The sequence below is a fragment of the Pseudonaja textilis genome, chromosome 3 (assembly GCF_049901715.1).
Source record: "Pseudonaja textilis isolate UNSWEBS1 chromosome 3, rPseTex1.2, whole genome shotgun sequence".
Classification (NCBI taxonomy): domain Eukaryota; kingdom Metazoa; phylum Chordata; class Lepidosauria; order Squamata; family Elapidae; genus Pseudonaja; species Pseudonaja textilis.
The window spans coordinates 131,665,704-131,682,417 of record NC_141992.1 but is presented as its reverse complement, the minus strand read 5'-3'; the positions used below and the strand labels follow the sequence as shown (position 1 = coordinate 131,682,417).

Here is a 16,714-nt window from a genome sequence, read left to right as displayed (position 1 = left end):
TGGAGAATTCTGGGAGCAGAAGTCCACAAGTCTTCAAGTTGCCAAGTTTGGAGACCTCTGCAAAAGGCCAATGAATTCGCGCGGCTCCTTTAAGGCCGCCCAGTTCCGACTGGGCAGGAGAGCTGGGCCGGCACCCTTTGTGAATGGAGGGGGGGGGGGGGCGGAGCCACGCCGAGCCCGGTATAACTAGAGCCGGGCGGGGCGAGGCGCGCCCAGTTTCCCAGCTGCTGATGCTCGGCGTGTAGGAGAGAGCTGCTCTCCTTGAAGGTCGTCCGTTGGGTGGGAGCTCCAAGGCACAGTCGCAGCCATGCGTGAGATCGTGCATATCCAAGCCGGCCAATGCGGGAACCAGATTGGAGCCAAGGTATCTTTTGGGCGAGGGCGGGGGAAAGAAGGTGTGTGTTGGGGGAGAAGCTTCCATTGTTGTCAGCTTTGCTGGTCTCCAAAGAAAAAAGATGAATTCTAGCTCCTCCTGAGCTGAGGATAATGGATATTGTAGTCCAAGGCTTCTGGAGCGGGTTGTGGGGGGGGGGTCGTCGCCTTGTCAATTTTGGGCGGGGGAACCACTAACGCGATTTCTAACCGATTTTGTGGGGGGGGAAAGGAGGGAAGGAGACGGAGGTTGCTGCGCTTGTAATAAATTCTATATAGTGCCACCTTTAATGCGGAGGAAGGGAAAATAATTTAATCTGAAAAACGAGCTCAACCACTGAAGAGGCGCTTTTTTAATGATTTTTTTTCTCCTCCTCTTCAAAATCTCGGAGGCTTCTGCCATGCTTGCCTCCCTCCCTCCCCGCATCTTCTCGGGAGAAAGTGCGTCTGTTTGGAGACAAAGACACACACATTTCTTCCCCTGGTGGGGCGGGGGGAAAGAAGCGAGCCTTTTATTAGTAAAACAAAAATGATCTTTTCAGCCCCGTAGTAACGAGGTGGCTTAGCTGGGAACCTGGCTCAGTTTTAATAACAGCCTTTGAGTGCCTCACCCCATTTTCAGAGGATTGAAACCTGGATAAGGGGTGGCCTGCCACAAAGGGTGTGGGGTTTGCAGACAAATTCTCTCCTCCATAAAGGGAGCTGGAGAGAAAAAGCCCAAACCACCCAAGTATATATAGCCTTAATTCCTTGGTTAGGGGGTGGTGTATAATGATGCAATTCTAGGTGGTTTTTAGCCATTGCCACAGCTGTAGGGCTGCAAATACCTGTTACAGCAGCCCCTTTTTGTAAGGTTAAAGCTGAACTTGGCCACGACCAAGCAAACCCCAGTGGGGAGGTGGGCATGGCTGCAGAATGCGGCTAAGGTGTGGCTGCAGCACGTGCAGGTGCAGCTTTGGTGGTGTTTTAAAAGAAGCAGTGAATAACTCTCACGCGCACACACACCCAAAATCCCATTCCAGTTCTGGGAGGTTATCAGCGATGAGCACGGCATCGACCACACCGGCAGCTACCACGGAGACAGTGACCTGCAGCTGGAGAGGATCAGTGTCTACTACAACGAAGCAGCTGGTAACCCCTTTCTGTCTCTTGCTGTTTTTGAAATGTTTGGAGGGTTGGGGTTTTTTTGGTAAATGCCACGGTAGGCAGTAGAAATCAAGCAAAACACACCTACACGGGGTGGGTCTGGAACAGTCACCTTATCTGAATTTGTATACCTTGATTAAAAAAAACCAGTACATAATTGTGCTGCTTTTGGCTTGTTCCTCTTTTAAGATATGACTGCTTCTGATGGCATTGGGAGAAAGGAGGATATTTTAATCCACCCCAACCTCCAGATTAAAATTGAAGGAATAATTAAGAGTGATCTTGTCAAGCACTAAGGGAAAGCCAAAGCTCTATTGGGCAATGATGGGCAGAAGTGCCTTTGACTTCCTGCTTTTAAAAGCTTTGATATCCTATTCCTTCCAACATGTAGCCTATGGTCTGCCTTCAGCAGGTCTGCCAAATCCTCCCCTGCTTCTGTCTTAGAAGTTGGTGCAGAAGGTGAGAGTAGGCAGTCCAGATTGACACTTTTCCTCTGCAGGATTGCAACTTCTACTAGCAATCGTTTATCCAATTGGGAATTGTTAAGTAATAAGACAAAATTTGAATTTTTATAACAAAGCAAGTAAAAGAAGCTCACAGATCAAATTTTCAGAGTCTACTTGTATGCCATGAATGAACCAGACATCGGCTTCTCCAGGAACAAACTCCGCTTTCCAGGCCAGCAGTACCCAGTGGCTGAAACTCTCACTTGGTCATTCTTGTTTCAGTTCTCCAGAGGGAAAGACTGCTACTTTATTTTTGTTTTTCCTCCAAAGCAAATGCCAATGCTGTGGTTAGGCTTAGCCCAAGAACAAGGAACAATCCAGTTAGAGTTTGGTTCTTTATTTGCTTATATACAATAAACAGAATCTTGCCAGAGTAAATGTATGTTGTTCTCATCCTAATGGATATACCTATTAGGGAGATTCTAGGGAGTGGCTGTCTCACTCTGTCTCCTATCCAGCTCCAGGCTGTGCTGCCTCTTCTCTCTGCCCCCACCCTTCATGGCTTTGGGAATGGGCTCCCTTCTTCCTGGGAAACTGATGCTTCACTGTAGTCCATCACGCCACCTTCCACTCCTCAGGAACCATCCCTCATGGCTGCCATTGTGGGCTGCCCAAGCTGCCCCTCCCTTCATCTTTTTGTGCTTTTCACCACTCCTCCTCTTGTGTAGGCAATGAAAACAACTAAGGCAGATGAGAATCTCTAAGAAGGTTTATCTTTTTCTGGAAATAAGAATAAACTGACTCCTTTATAAGTAATTGGCATGACATGAGAATTTAATTTAGACTCTTTAGGGTCATATTTAATTTTCTCTGGCTTGGTTAAGACTTAATTTCAAGTCTTAATTTTATATAGGGCAGGAAATCCCTGTGGAATTTTGGTGAGGTTATATCATTTTTAACAAGATTTCAGGATAGTCTTGGAACATGTTCTGTGTAACTAAATGGTAATAAATCCAGAGTATTTTAAAACTAAACCAACTCTGTTGTTCCCTTCTAGTCATTAATTCCTGGCAATTGCCTGGACAAGTCCTTGCAGTTCTCTTGACAAGATTTTGAAAGTGGTTAGCCTTCCTTCCAAGGGCTGAGAAAGAGTAACTGGCCCAAGATTACTCACCTGGCTTTGTGCTTAAGACAGAATGAAACGCCTGTTTTTAACTTAAACAAAAGTTTTTAGCCTGTTTCTTAATCGTTACACCAAACAGAGTTTCAAAGTTGACTTAGTAAGTTTTAATAATCATAGCTATTCCATGTGAACCATGGAAATTACGTGATGATGGAGTTAAGAGATTCTAAAAGGTCCTTGGTAATCTGTGGAATGTTTGTTCACAGACTTCCCTAAAAATATAGTGGTAAGGAATGTTGCATTTCTGTAGGCATCAAGGGGAAAAGGTGAATGCTATTTGACTGTATTATGCTCAAAGGCCATACAGCTAGTCCTTGACTTATGACCACAATTGAGCCCATTTTTTTTGGTTGCCAAGTGAGACATTTGTTAAGTTTTGCCCAATCAGAAAACCTTTCTTACCAGTCATTAAGTGAATCACTGCAGTTAAGTTAGTCACACATGGTTAAATGAATCTGGCTTCCCCATTGACTTGGCTTATCAGAAAGTCACAAAAAAGGTGATCCCATGACCCCAGGGAACCGCAACCATCATAAATACGAGTCAATTGCCAAGCGTCTGAATTTTGATCACAGGACTATGGGGATGCCACAACAGTTTTAAGTGCGAAAAACTATCATAAGTTACTTTTATTCAGTGCCAGTGTAACTTTGAACAGTCACTGAACAAACTTGTACTTCAGCAGTGCAGCACATGTTTAGCATGAGAATTTCCCTTCACACTTTTTGTGATGTTGAGGTAATAGGGAAAAAGAATGCTGCTTGAATTTATGAATAGCTGCAGCTAGCCAACCAGTATGAACCTGTAACAACAGACTGCCTGAACTAATAAGGAACAGCTTTCTTATGTATTGTATGAGCCACCAGTTGGAGAAATTATGATAGAATTGGTTCATTCATTAAGCCAAGGGTCTTCAAATTGGCAAGTTTAAGACTTGTGGACTTCAACTCCCAGAACTCCTGAGCTAACATGATGGGAGGAGGAATTCTGGGAGTTTGAAGTCCACAAGTCTTAAAACTGTCAAGTTTGAAGGCCCTTGCATTAAGCTATCAGCTACCAGTCAAACTGTGTGAACAGATCTATCTAGATCTAACGTTAAATAGGGCCCAGTTATCTTGAGTGCTGTGTCTGGAATGGGCCATTAGACATGGCAAATGAGAATGTAGATAAAAGGAATGTTCTTTCATATCCAAACAACAGAAAGTTCACAGGGAAAATTATAATACAGATTGAGGTTAGCCTTCAGTGCCTTCTGCATGTCAGCATTTTCATGAAGGGGGATTTAATCGCACAAATTCTGGTATGTGTGAAATGGGGATCTGATGATTCTGTCCTTCAGACTGTCGCACTTCTGTGAACATTTGAGATTTCACTATTGTGACTAAGACGGTCTTTGGAACCCACTTCCCTTCCTTTCCCAATCAGTTTTTTTTTCCCCTCCCCTTTGCAGTAGAGGAGAAGATGAAGATGAAAAGTTCTCCCATTTCAAACACTTTGGAGATGCAGTTTTGTTTCTGTGCACATACAATATAGATCAGGGGTCTCCCAACTTAGCAACGTTAAGACTTGTGGACTTCAACTCCCAGAGTTCCAAGAGTTAAGTTCACAAGTCTTAACGTTGCTAAGTTTGGAGATCCCTGGTATGGATATCCATCTGAGACAGGGGCCATAAAACGATGCAAGCTGGTGCAGGAAACTTAAGGGAATATTAATTATGGCTGGTGTGTTTGTTGTACTTTCAGAGTGAGATTTTAAAAACTCTGTTCCACAAAAGGATTACTTAGTGCCGTCCTTTAAAATGTTGAAGTCACCAAGGGTACTGCAGTCGGGGGGGTATTTTATTAGGCTGTTAGATAAGGCTAACTTTTGTTCTTCCCCACAGGAAATAAGTATGTTCCCCGGGCAATCCTCGTTGACTTGGAGCCGGGCACAATGGATTCCGTCAGGTCTGGCCCTTTCGGCCAGATCTTTAGACCTGATAACTTTGTCTTTGGTATGTAATACTAATTATGTTTTTCTCCGATTACATCTTAAATAACTGCAGCATAATCCCTACTATTCGATTTGTTCTAAGTCAGAGGCAGGCACTATGTGTCCCTAAGTGTTGCAAAATTTAAATTTCAAGCAGTCCTGATCAGCCTGGCCTCAGCTGCTAGGAACACTAGAGCAGCCCCACCTGGAGGCTTTGCCTTCCTCTCAAGGGTGTCAAACTTGCGGCCTACGGGCTGGATGCGTCATGCACTAGCCATGCCCACGCCCAGTTTAGCGAAGGGGGGGAAAAGTCACAATACGACATGTGATTACGACGTGCTTTACATGCATCTTATAGTTCTAATGAAATATATAAAAATGTGTCATTGGTAAGATCCATTGATCAGTTCAGCCCCTGTTGTATAATCGTAACCGAAATGAGCATCACTGCCAAGATAACAAAAAGATGGTATAACTACTACAGCCTAAGTAAGAAGATCTCCACATTCGCTATTTGATGAATATTCTCCCTGATCCATTTCTTATCTTTTTGCTTCAAATTACAAAATGTGGGAGATCTCCAAAATTTTGTCTCTTGGACTAATGTCCTCCACTCTTTTCTCCTGTATTGAATGCAGCTATTTCTCATCTCTGCATGCTACAGATGTAGGAATGAACAAAATTGACTTTTCTTGGGCCAGATGACAAATTTAGCTTGGATTGAATTTGGCCCATAGATCAAACATGAATATTACTTTAGCATTCCTGGCATGTAAATGGTTTTGTAAGCATCTCTTTTCTTTCTAATGATTCCTCTAGGCCAGAGTGGCGCTGGGAACAACTGGGCCAAGGGCCACTACACAGAGGGAGCTGAGCTAGTGGATTCAGTGCTGGATGTAGTAAGGAAGGAGTCTGAAAGCTGCGATTGCTTGCAGGGCTTCCAACTCACCCACTCGTTGGGTGGGGGCACTGGGTCTGGCATGGGAACCCTTCTCATCAGCAAGATTAGGGAGGAGTACCCCGATAGGATCATGAACACCTTCAGTGTAATGCCATCTCCAAAAGTGTCAGACACCGTGGTTGAGCCATACAATGCCACCCTCTCTGTCCACCAGTTGGTAGAGAACACGGATGAAACCTATTCTATTGACAATGAAGCGCTGTATGACATCTGCTTCCGCACACTGAAACTCACAACTCCAACCTATGGCGATCTCAACCACTTGGTGTCTGCCACCATGAGTGGAGTGACCACCTGCCTCCGGTTCCCCGGCCAACTGAATGCAGATCTTCGCAAGCTGGCGGTCAACATGGTGCCTTTCCCTCGTCTTCACTTCTTCATGCCCGGCTTTGCTCCCCTGACGAGTCGCGGCAGCCAACAGTATCGTGCCTTGACGGTCCCAGAGCTGACGCAGCAGATGTTTGATTCCAAAAACATGATGGCGGCCTGTGACCCCCGCCACGGCCGATACCTGACGGTGGCAGCCATCTTCCGGGGCAGAATGTCCATGAAGGAGGTGGATGAGCAGATGCTAAATGTCCAGAACAAGAACAGCAGCTACTTTGTGGAGTGGATCCCCAACAATGTGAAGACGGCCGTTTGCGACATTCCTCCCCGAGGCCTGAAGATGTCTGCCACTTTCATCGGCAACAGCACCGCAATCCAGGAGCTCTTCAAGAGGATCTCGGAGCAGTTCACAGCCATGTTCCGGCGGAAGGCTTTCTTGCACTGGTACACTGGCGAAGGCATGGATGAGATGGAGTTCACGGAAGCCGAGAGCAACATGAATGACCTGGTCTCGGAGTACCAGCAATATCAAGATGCTACTGCAGACGAGCAAGGAGAGTTTGAGGAGGAAGGAGAGGAGGATGAAGCTTAGAGGTTGAGTAGGGTTAGTCCATAGGCAAGTGAGGGCTGTTCAGCTGTATGAGTGCATGCTTTTCCAGTTATTCTTGGTGCTTTTTTCCAGTGTTGCCTGTCAGCAGTTTTTGGACCCTGCTCTATTATTGTAATATTTATGCACTGGCAAGATGATTTAATTAGGGAGATATAAATCCTATTAAATTTTGAAGTTGGACTCTTCATCAACAATGCTGGCAGTAGGACCAGCTCCACACTATATATTAAAATCTTAAGAATAAACTTGATTCATGCAACTATAGATTCATGCAACTATAGATTCATACAACTATAGATTCATGCAACTATAGATTCTGCACCCTTAATTGGTATTTAAGATAATTCTCAAGGAAAATTCCTGCAGGCATTAAAAATTTATTAAAGAGAGATGTTATAATACTTTATCTAAATTAAGAAAGAGATTTATGGAGTGCTTTGCAAACAAAGATGCTCTAGATTGGTTTTTTTTTTAGGTGTGTTGTAATATGCAATTCCCAGATTTTCTAGACAGCACAAGATTTTCTTTCTTTCATGGGAACAGTAGGATCTACAGTCCCAACACTTCTGAAGGGGATTTCATTGGAGAAGGCTTGAGTATCCCTTGTTACTGACCATTTATCTTGATTCAGCTAGAAAGGCAGTAATCAAGGAAGATCAGTATCTCTACCAATTAGAGTAAGCAGAAATCTTTTTTTTTTTAATCTACCCCATGAAATATTTTCGCACATGCTAAAGAATACTCTACACAATTGCGGAGGCAGTAGGTAAATTTATTTTGATTAGGTTTTCCTCGTCTGGTGCTCTCACAAGAATACCCACTGGATAAAAGTGTTTAAAGTTGCAATTAGAATTCTGGGTGTAACTTGTAACACTTTGTGATTCGAATTGATCATTTCCAACTTTTGGGATCAGGGTCCTCAAAAGACACAGGTATTGCAACAACTGGTTTCTAAAACTATTTTTTTTTGTAACATAGGAAATCATTGGCTTGTAAAGTTAGGAGCTTTATTCCCTCTCACTTTAAGAACCAAGGTGGGTTTTTTTTTTCAATATTTGGAATCACTATGTTCCAAATCATGTCTGCAGCCTTTTTCTTTAAAAAAATAAAACTCTTTAAGACTTTGAGGCAGAAACAGGCACACTTGCAACTAGAATACTAGTAGAGCAGGCATGAATTCAGACGGCTGTGATTGAGCATGTTTTCTGTGGCACTGTCTTCTTACGTTGCTTCCTTTTGTGCATTGTGTAAAGTCTTCAAGAATGTCTGCAGTAAAATTCTACAATAGCTTTTGTGTGGTGTTCAATGTTGAGGCATGCATTTTGGATAATGACTTCTGTCTGTGCTTTTCTTCAAGATTGAATCTGGGCAATAAAAGTATTTATTGAAACTTATGCAGCCCCCCTAAATATTTTTTACAAAGCTTTTGAGAAAATATTCCTGTTTTTAGCAGTTTTTAATCATTTTCCATGTCCCATGGGGAATTATTGGCATACATCCGTTTTACCGCCATTTGCAGAAAAGATGGGTAGGGCACGGAAATTCCCTTGTCACACTCTATCTTAAGAATACAGTGCCCTGTTGCCAGTTTCAGCTGAACTATACCAGTCTCTCAGGAACAGCAAAGAAGTAGGTGCTTTACACTAGAAATTCTTCTACCATTTTGTTAAACTCTTCTGCAAACCGTAGATGTAAATTGTGTTTTCCTTCAGGCATAAAATGCAACCTGCAATGACAAAAGGTTGAATAGGTTAAAGTATACCAAGGAAATGGGTACCAGCTGACCTTAACTTGCTGTTTTCCAAATGACATTAAAATTAGAAACGGCAGCCCATGGAAATCCTGCTTTGTCATTCAAGGCGTTGTGAGTTCTAGCACACTAAGGGAACACTGGGTTGGTAAAGATTACTGTACACACTTGTATAGAGATGGAGAAATAGGCTGATGCAATAGAAAGAAACCAGTGGAGAAACAGAAATATATGATCTGAAGCCAACTCATAGAATACTCTGAGCTAAGGCCTGATCATTTCTTTAGGCCTCTGTAAGTACGGGTATTGCAATAGAACCAATCTGTTTGGAAGAACCTAAATGAGAGTTTATGGCTGATTTTAACTCCTAAAGGAAACGCTGAATGAACAAATGTCGCTTTCTCTTTGGTTATGCTATCTGTGGGCATAATGGAGATTGAAGTCTAAAGCAGGGGTCTCCAACCTTGGCAACTAAGCCTGGAGGACTTCAACTCCCAGAATTCCCCAGCCAGCTTTGCCCCTCCAGGCTTAAAGTTGTCAAGGTTGGAGACCCCTGGTCTAAAGCATCCACAAGCAAAACAGATTGGGGATCAATGTGGGGCTGTTTTTATCCCACATTAGTTTTCCTTAGAAATATGTCTCTGTTCAGTGAAAGAAGGCCTTACCACTACCAAAAGCCCATAGTCTGTTTCCTAAGAAACAATCCTTGATGTTTCTTCCTGTAGTTACTTGTCTCAGACCATAAGCTCCAACCTTTTGGATTAGAGCCATGGTGGCACAGTGATTAGAAGGCAGTATTGCAGGCTAATTCTGCTGAATGCTGATTGCCAGCGGTTCGAATCTCACTGGCTCAAGATTGACTCAGACTTTCATAGTTCCGAGGTCGGTAAAATGAGGACCCAGATTGTTGGGGGCAATAGGATGACTCTGTAAACTGCTTAGAGGGGGCTATAAAGTACTGTGAAGCGACATATAAGTCTTAAGTGATGTTGCTATTGAGCCTTAATGGATTCACAGTGAATGACCCATATCACCCTGGTGATATGTATGTTGCCAGAATGAGAGGGTGGGTTAGTAGTGAAGGATAACCCAATTAACATTTCATTTTACTGCTGTTAATTCCAAGTTTATTTTTATCATGCCTTTATTATTTTTATAAATAACTCAAAAGCAGCGAATGTACCTACTACTACTTCCTCCTATTTTCCTTACAACAACAACCCTGTTGAGGTGAGTTGGGCTGATGGAGAGCGACAGGTCCAGTTACTCAACCGGTTTTTCCTGCCTAAGACTGGACTAGAACTTGCAGGCTCCTCGTATCTAGGCTGGCACTTAACCACTAGACCAAACTTGCTCCCAATTTGCATTCTCAAGCAGAATAGAGATTTGTGCTTCAGGGAAATCTGTAAGGTGAACTTAATGTGCAAATCTTAATTCCTTAGCAATCATGGAAATATTTGTATATCTCTGCAGCACTCTTAAATTTTTCATAGCACCTGAAGTCACCTATAACAAAAGCAGGAAGGCATAGGAGGCAGTTAATGTTTTACAAAATGATAAATATTCATTACATCAAGATCCTCATCCCACCAGTAAAATATGAGACTTACCGTGAACCTCGGATATGCTTGTGGATGTATTCTGCATGAAAACGGGGTACCAATGGATCTTTCTCACCATGTATAATTAGTGTTGGGCATTTAATATGAGGCAGCAGTCGCTGACAGATATCACCTGTGGGGGAACAAACTGAAGTAAATGATCAGATGTCTGCAAGGAGTATAAATCCTTCCATTCCCCACCATACAGTGAGAGCTGAAGAAGCTTCATGGATGAATGTCTTCAAAGAAAAACAAAGTCTGATTGCCTCTTGAAAAAGCATCTTTGGGGCAACCATGACCTGGATGACTGAGAATCTCCATAGGCATTATACTAAAATGAATCTTTATTTAAAACAGGCAAAAAAGTAAAAACAATATATTTCCCGGTTGCAAAACAGCTGTATTTCTCAAACATTAACATCATTGATGAGCAATTCAGAATAGCAAATGAGAGCAGTTGGCCAAGAACAACATGTTGCATTGTATTAATCACAGCTGCAACATTTTTTTGTGTTCTTTCCAGATTCCCTCCCAATAACGAACACTCCAGTTAATCAAATGCAGATAGTTAAATGAGAGAGCCCATTCAGTTTAATGCAATGGCATTTTATATCAGTAGGGTGAACCTAATTTTTCTTCATCTTTTTTTTTTTTTGCTGTCTAGTTAATGCAAACAAAATGCAGTTGATACAGACGTGATAACTGCCTCTCCTCCATATAATGACAAATCATATTTATGAGTTTTTCCAATGAAAACATAGTTGATTTTCATGGAAACTGAAGGTTATTATTTTGCTTTTGGGGTGATTCAATGTAGTTTTTTTTAAAAAAGTAAGCTACATTCAACTGACAAAGTAACCAAACTCTGTGACCAGTATAAATATAAATTGCAAAAAAAATAATAATTCCAAGTAAACTACCAGTGTTTCATTCTGTGTATCTTGTTTCATTGTTTCTATATGACAGGGGTGTCAAACTTGCGGTCCAGAGACATCATGCACTGGCCACGCCTGCATCCAGTTTAGCGAAGGGGAAAAAAGTCACGATACATGTGACAACAACATGACGCCACGAATTTCACACCCCTGCTATATGAGAAGGGAAAATGAACAATGCTTGATTTCTTTGTCCTTAAATGTAGTCTGCACAATTAAAAATTACACTTGTAACATGGTTCAGAAAATTGCTATATCCCTTCCATCTCCAAATATATCTAGAAGATTAAATCTTGATGCTCTTTCTTCATACATGGAACAACAATGTTCCTATACATGTCCTGGTCTAAGCCTAGGCACAAAAAGAAATACCTACACAAGAGAAATTTCATGGGTTTTTGAAACAAGACAACTGTGCTATGACCATAATGAAAAGTCTGTTAGGTAAATCTAAAGATTTCATCTGAACTTTGAAATTCACAGATTTCACATTTTAGGCAGAACTACCATTCTAAAAGGGTCTTGTTGGGCATATATGAAAACTGGAAATTATTTCTTAAATTTGTTTGCCGCCCTCCTTCGAAGTGACTCTGTGAATCACCAAAACGTTAAACAGAGGGTAGTAATTATGACTGCTGGGTTCATTTCCCAGTCTAGATGCTAATTCGGTGCCTTTCCCCTAATTTAACCTTTCTATCCTTGAACATGTTGAACAACAGTTACAAGCAGAAAGCATTTAAGTTGACCTTGCTGGAAAAACCCAACCAGGTGGTAATTAGTTCTGGACAATTATTGCTTTTAAACTACTACTGGCAATGATTGACTTAGCTCCAGAGAAGGAGAAATAGGTAAAGTTAATATGTACCATATTTAGAATGGAAGTAAAATAACACAAGCATTTCATATGCAATAAAACAACTTCTTGTTCTCCCCTGCATTCCTATCAAAGGTTGTTTGGGGGTGTGGAGGTGATGGAGAGTTATTTTAGGGTGTTTAAAAATGAAGTTTTCTTTCACACACACACACCCTTCTCTAGGTAAACCCGAACATTGCCTCAGGTTATGAATGAATTAAAATAATTAGAACAATCACACCTATGTTGTTCTTACGATCCAGCCTGGAATTAAGCAGAAACCAGTCTGAAGCTTATATCATGTGCTTTGCAGAGTATAATTGACTCAATAAAGCAGGAATGAAATAGGAGCATTTCAGCTACTATTTGTTTGGCCCCAAAACATTTTTGTTCCATTCAGGAAACACAATACATTGGTAATTCTTGGCAATTAAAAAAAAAATATTAATCTATAGGTAAAATTGTCAGCCTATAAGAAATGCTGGCTTCAAGGAACTGTTTCCCCAGCTACCTGAGTCCTATCTACCATGGAAGGCAACCATTGCTTTGAAGTTTATTCTTCATCCATAAAAGGAAAACCTCAGATGTGCTGTGTGAATTTCCATGGAAGGTTGGCTTGGATAATTTATTTCACTAAAGGTTGGGTTTTCTTTGTTAGAACTCTGCCCTCCCTCCCTCAAACCATCAGAATGAAGGAATTTTGAGTGCAAGGATCTTCTTTTAGAGTTCCAGAACAGTACAGATAGTTCCTTGACTTACAACCACAATAGAGCCTGGAATTTCAGCCGTATGTCATTGCAATCATAAGGTGAGGTACCATGTGACCAAATTTGATTTTATGACTTTTTATGGTAGTTGTAAACTGCATCATGGTCATTAAATGAACATGTCGTCCTTAAGCAAATCCAGCATATCTAACAGGTGTTTTTGCCATTGCAAATCATGATCATATGACCACAGGCTGCTGCAACCAGTCATCAATGCAAATCGGTTGCCAAGTGGAGTGTGATGCTAGTTCGCCTCTTCACGATGCACCTGGATAGCATGATAGTGTGAACCAAACGACTAGCAACAATTTGGCAGCCAGACTACATTGAAGAATTGGTAATTAATGACAGTGGGCAGCCAGACATCTTCATAGAACTCCTGGCTCTCCAAATACATGGCAATAAACACCGGCTTTTGTCATAATCGTAGTTGTGTTGATTAGGGGCTGAGCCTAACAGGACATATCGAGGCTGGTTTCCAGCGAGGCTTAAAAACCACAGCTGTGTTCATTGACTTTATTGTAGCATATGATACTGTGTGGAAGAAGGGTTTTGATCTTCCTCACCAGCATTGGTCAACTCTGCCAGGACTCACTGTTGAAGTGGCATCTTGTCTCTATCCCCCAGTGTGACTGTGGTGTTCCTCGACAAAATATCCACCACAATATGTCCAAATGTCCATCAAGAGCTTAGGATCAATGTCTGATTTTTTTCAACATAGACCACCCTGTCTTTGAATGGCTGGGTGGACTGGACATTAACATTTGAATTACTGCACTATAAGTTCATGTATTTGCCATACCCTAAATAAATAAGTTGTCTAGTGCCTGAAATGTGACTGGGAAGGGCATGTGGCAGACAACTGCTCATAAGTCAAGGACTATCTACAAAGAGTTTATAATCTTTCCATACAAAATTATATTTCTAGATGTTCTGACAAACTGTTTTAAGTCCAGGGCTGCCTGTACTGTACTTCAATAAATACTTCACCCTTTGGCACTTCAAGTTCTCCACTTAGAGAAAATGAGGGGCTGATTACAAGGTTATACTTTACTGTTAAGGGCAGCTCCTGCAATCAAAATGGCCTCCAGCTGTGTTCAATTACAATATTCCAACCCAGCTACGGTGAGTGTTGGGTAATGCTGACTGAGGATGATGGAATTTATAGTCCAACACCTCTTGAAAACATTAGGCTCAGAGACACTTCTTTATTCGTTCCCAGTGTCTATGGTCATTTATGGATGCAAAGGGCTTGAATGAGCTCATTCAACTTCATCAAGCATAGCACCATGATCTTCTGAAAGCAACTATGTCTCTCTCTTTTACATGCAACTTTTCCTGAAAACTACATCAAGAGAAAGATGGCAGGAATGAAAGTTGTAGCAAAGTCAGGAGGAGAATGTATTTGGGATATGGGAAACAAAAAAGTTTTACTTTTTTGAAAAAATGAGATAAAACAAACTAGGCCGCAGTTCCAGTTTCTTACCATCTGACTTTTGCACAAACTGGGAGATTCCATCTACCCAAGCTGAACCTATTTTGCTGAAATATTCATATCCATACATTTCTTCCAAAGGTTTTCTTGTTTTTTCACTCCATTTTGAAACATCACGGATACCTGTATGTAATGATAAAATATAGTTTCCCCATCGGTATTATCTTTGACCTGATATGCAATTTTTAAATGCCTGTCTGAGCATTTTGAACCCACAGGGTATTTTAAAAATTACTAAATTGTTTGAAAATAATTAGAGACTATTTAAATGCATACAGTATACCTCATATTTTGATATGTTGGCTGCAGAACTGACATTATTTTATATTATTCCTAAAATGTATATTCTGAGGAACTGAATCAACCAATTAATTATTTGAAGAAGTTAGATGCAAAAACCTCTTTATTCAATTTGGATTATCCAATTTAGTCAATTAATTATGATCTTCAGGATTTCATCTGATTACTTGGATTTGATCCATGCAAGTTTATGATATGCTTTAGTAAGATTTTTTTCTAATCTTCAGGCACTAAAAATCTCTGGGGTTATTGTAGCTCCTATAAAACATGACTACTGTTGAGGTAATTCCCCGTTAGGAGAATGAGCGCATACGGAGACGTATTTGAGAGGAGTGTTTGGATAGTACACATACAGAACACGGATACACTGTACAGTAAATGTAGGTTTTTACTTCCAGAAATGTTAAGCAAAGTCCAAAATAGGCAGTCCAAAGTCATTCACAGGTAAAATCAGTCAGTTTTCATCCAGGGATAATCCAAATATCAAATTCCAGTGTCAAAAACAGTTCAGTATCAGACTTACATTAAATTCATGAATATCAGTCAATTAGGAAAAATGGAGAAACGACAATATTTTCCAACAGAAGGAAGCAGAGACACTCACTCAGACACACACTCTTCTGAGACTAAGACTAAGACAAACTAGATTTCTGGCTCCATCTTATGGCCGTTTGAGAAACCACACCTAATTACAGTTTTGCATTTTCTTAAAGATAGTTTTAAAATATTTATCCTGGTTTATATATTTCTAACCCAAATAGCTGTTAGGTGACTCATATTCCTAACAACTACGTCGTTGGAAATATTTGCATTGGAAATGAGTTTGTAATAGACAGAAAGTTTTAATACATTTCTAGATTTTGAGAACCATAAGGTAGGATTTCTAATGACTTCAATGAACAATTGTCACTGTAGAACATTTAGACAAATATGTAATGTAAGCATAGAGGGTCTATAACAACTTCCCATGGCAAACTCGTTGAAAGATAACTCACCGTGGCCAATTCACTGTGGGACAACTTACCACCGCAGGATAAAAGTTACACTAATATATTAAAAAATAGTCATTAATGGAATCATTAAAGAAAGGATGCCAAAGAAGGCAAAAAATAAAATGAGAACGACAAAAATTAAAATAATTATTAAAATTAAATTGTTGAATTGTCCCACAGTAAGTTGTCTCATGGTCAGTTGACCTATATAGTAATCCCATCCATACCTCTTTTTTTTTTCATTTAGTCTATAACTAGTTTTAGCAAACTGCTTTTTTGGTTGGTAGTATAATATATTTCATGATTCTATACCTAAAGTATTAGGCAGCTTCAGAAAAGGCATTTGGATCCCTTTGTTTAACTTTTTAAGCATGGAAAATGTTGCCCAGATCCTGCTCAGCCATCCAGTAAACTGGTACAAAAAGACTTTACATATAGTGGTATTGAACAGAATGTACAGTTTCATATTTCAAAATTACTCAAGACAACTATATGAAACTTATGAGCTATGCAAATGAATATTCAAAGGATGCGTAGTAAGGGAGTTGTTCAAACTGAATACTTCCTTAGAGAAAGTAATCAACATTTGGACCATTTTCATATCCAGTATCTTTAGCAGTTACTGTAGCCTATTAAATATTTATCACCTTCAGATGCTTTAAGCAACATTAGAATTTTGTCTTACATACCCATTTCAGAAATCTTAGCTCCAATACTTTTTACCAAGAAAGTAAAGTGTCCATTTAAGTGGCATTTGCTGAGTAGAAAAGTGAAAATGTATAATTATTGTGTTAATTGGATTATTTTCTTCCACAGAGTAATCTGTTATTCAAAGATAGTAACTAATTTTATTTCTTTTGTCTGCTGCGCTATTTCTCATTAAGAGAATCTAGATTTTTTTTAAAAACAAACAAAGTTGTAATGGTTGTTTTTGTGTTTCATTTGTTAGCCATACACCATGCTACTTAATTAAGTGAAAATATCTTGTTTGGTTTACTGGGTTTT

The 16,714-nt window shown here is 40.4% G+C and overlaps 2 protein-coding genes across 5 annotated transcripts in view; one reads left to right on the top strand and one right to left on the bottom strand.

Annotated features, from left to right (window-relative positions):
• The first annotated feature begins 211 nt into the window (after positions 1-211).
• On the top strand, positions 212-8,410 carry LOC113445710 (tubulin beta-1 chain-like). Its single transcript, XM_026715015.2, has 4 exons — positions 212-364; positions 1,395-1,503; positions 5,030-5,140; positions 5,938-8,410. Exons 1-4 carry the CDS (start codon positions 308-310, stop codon positions 6,996-6,998), a joined length of 1,338 nt encoding a protein of 445 aa, XP_026570800.1. The 5' UTR covers positions 212-307; the 3' UTR covers positions 6,999-8,410.
• The window catches only part of BPHL (biphenyl hydrolase like), a 22,358-nt gene continuing 13,416 nt past the window's right edge, over positions 7,773-16,714 (bottom strand). For 2 of the 4 annotated variants that reach the window (XM_087930788.1, XM_087930787.1), the window contains 3 exons: positions 14,409-14,540; positions 10,377-10,515; positions 7,773-8,742 (listed from right to left, as the gene is read on the bottom strand). In XM_087930788.1, the coding sequence (XP_087786914.1) occupies positions 8,655-8,742; positions 10,377-10,515; positions 14,409-14,540 (359 nt within the window). In that variant the 3' untranslated portion in view covers positions 7,773-8,654. The remainder of the gene's footprint in view (positions 8,743-10,376; positions 10,516-14,408; positions 14,541-16,714) is intronic. The other 2 variants (XM_087930789.1, XM_026715017.2) reach the window with 1 other exon arrangement.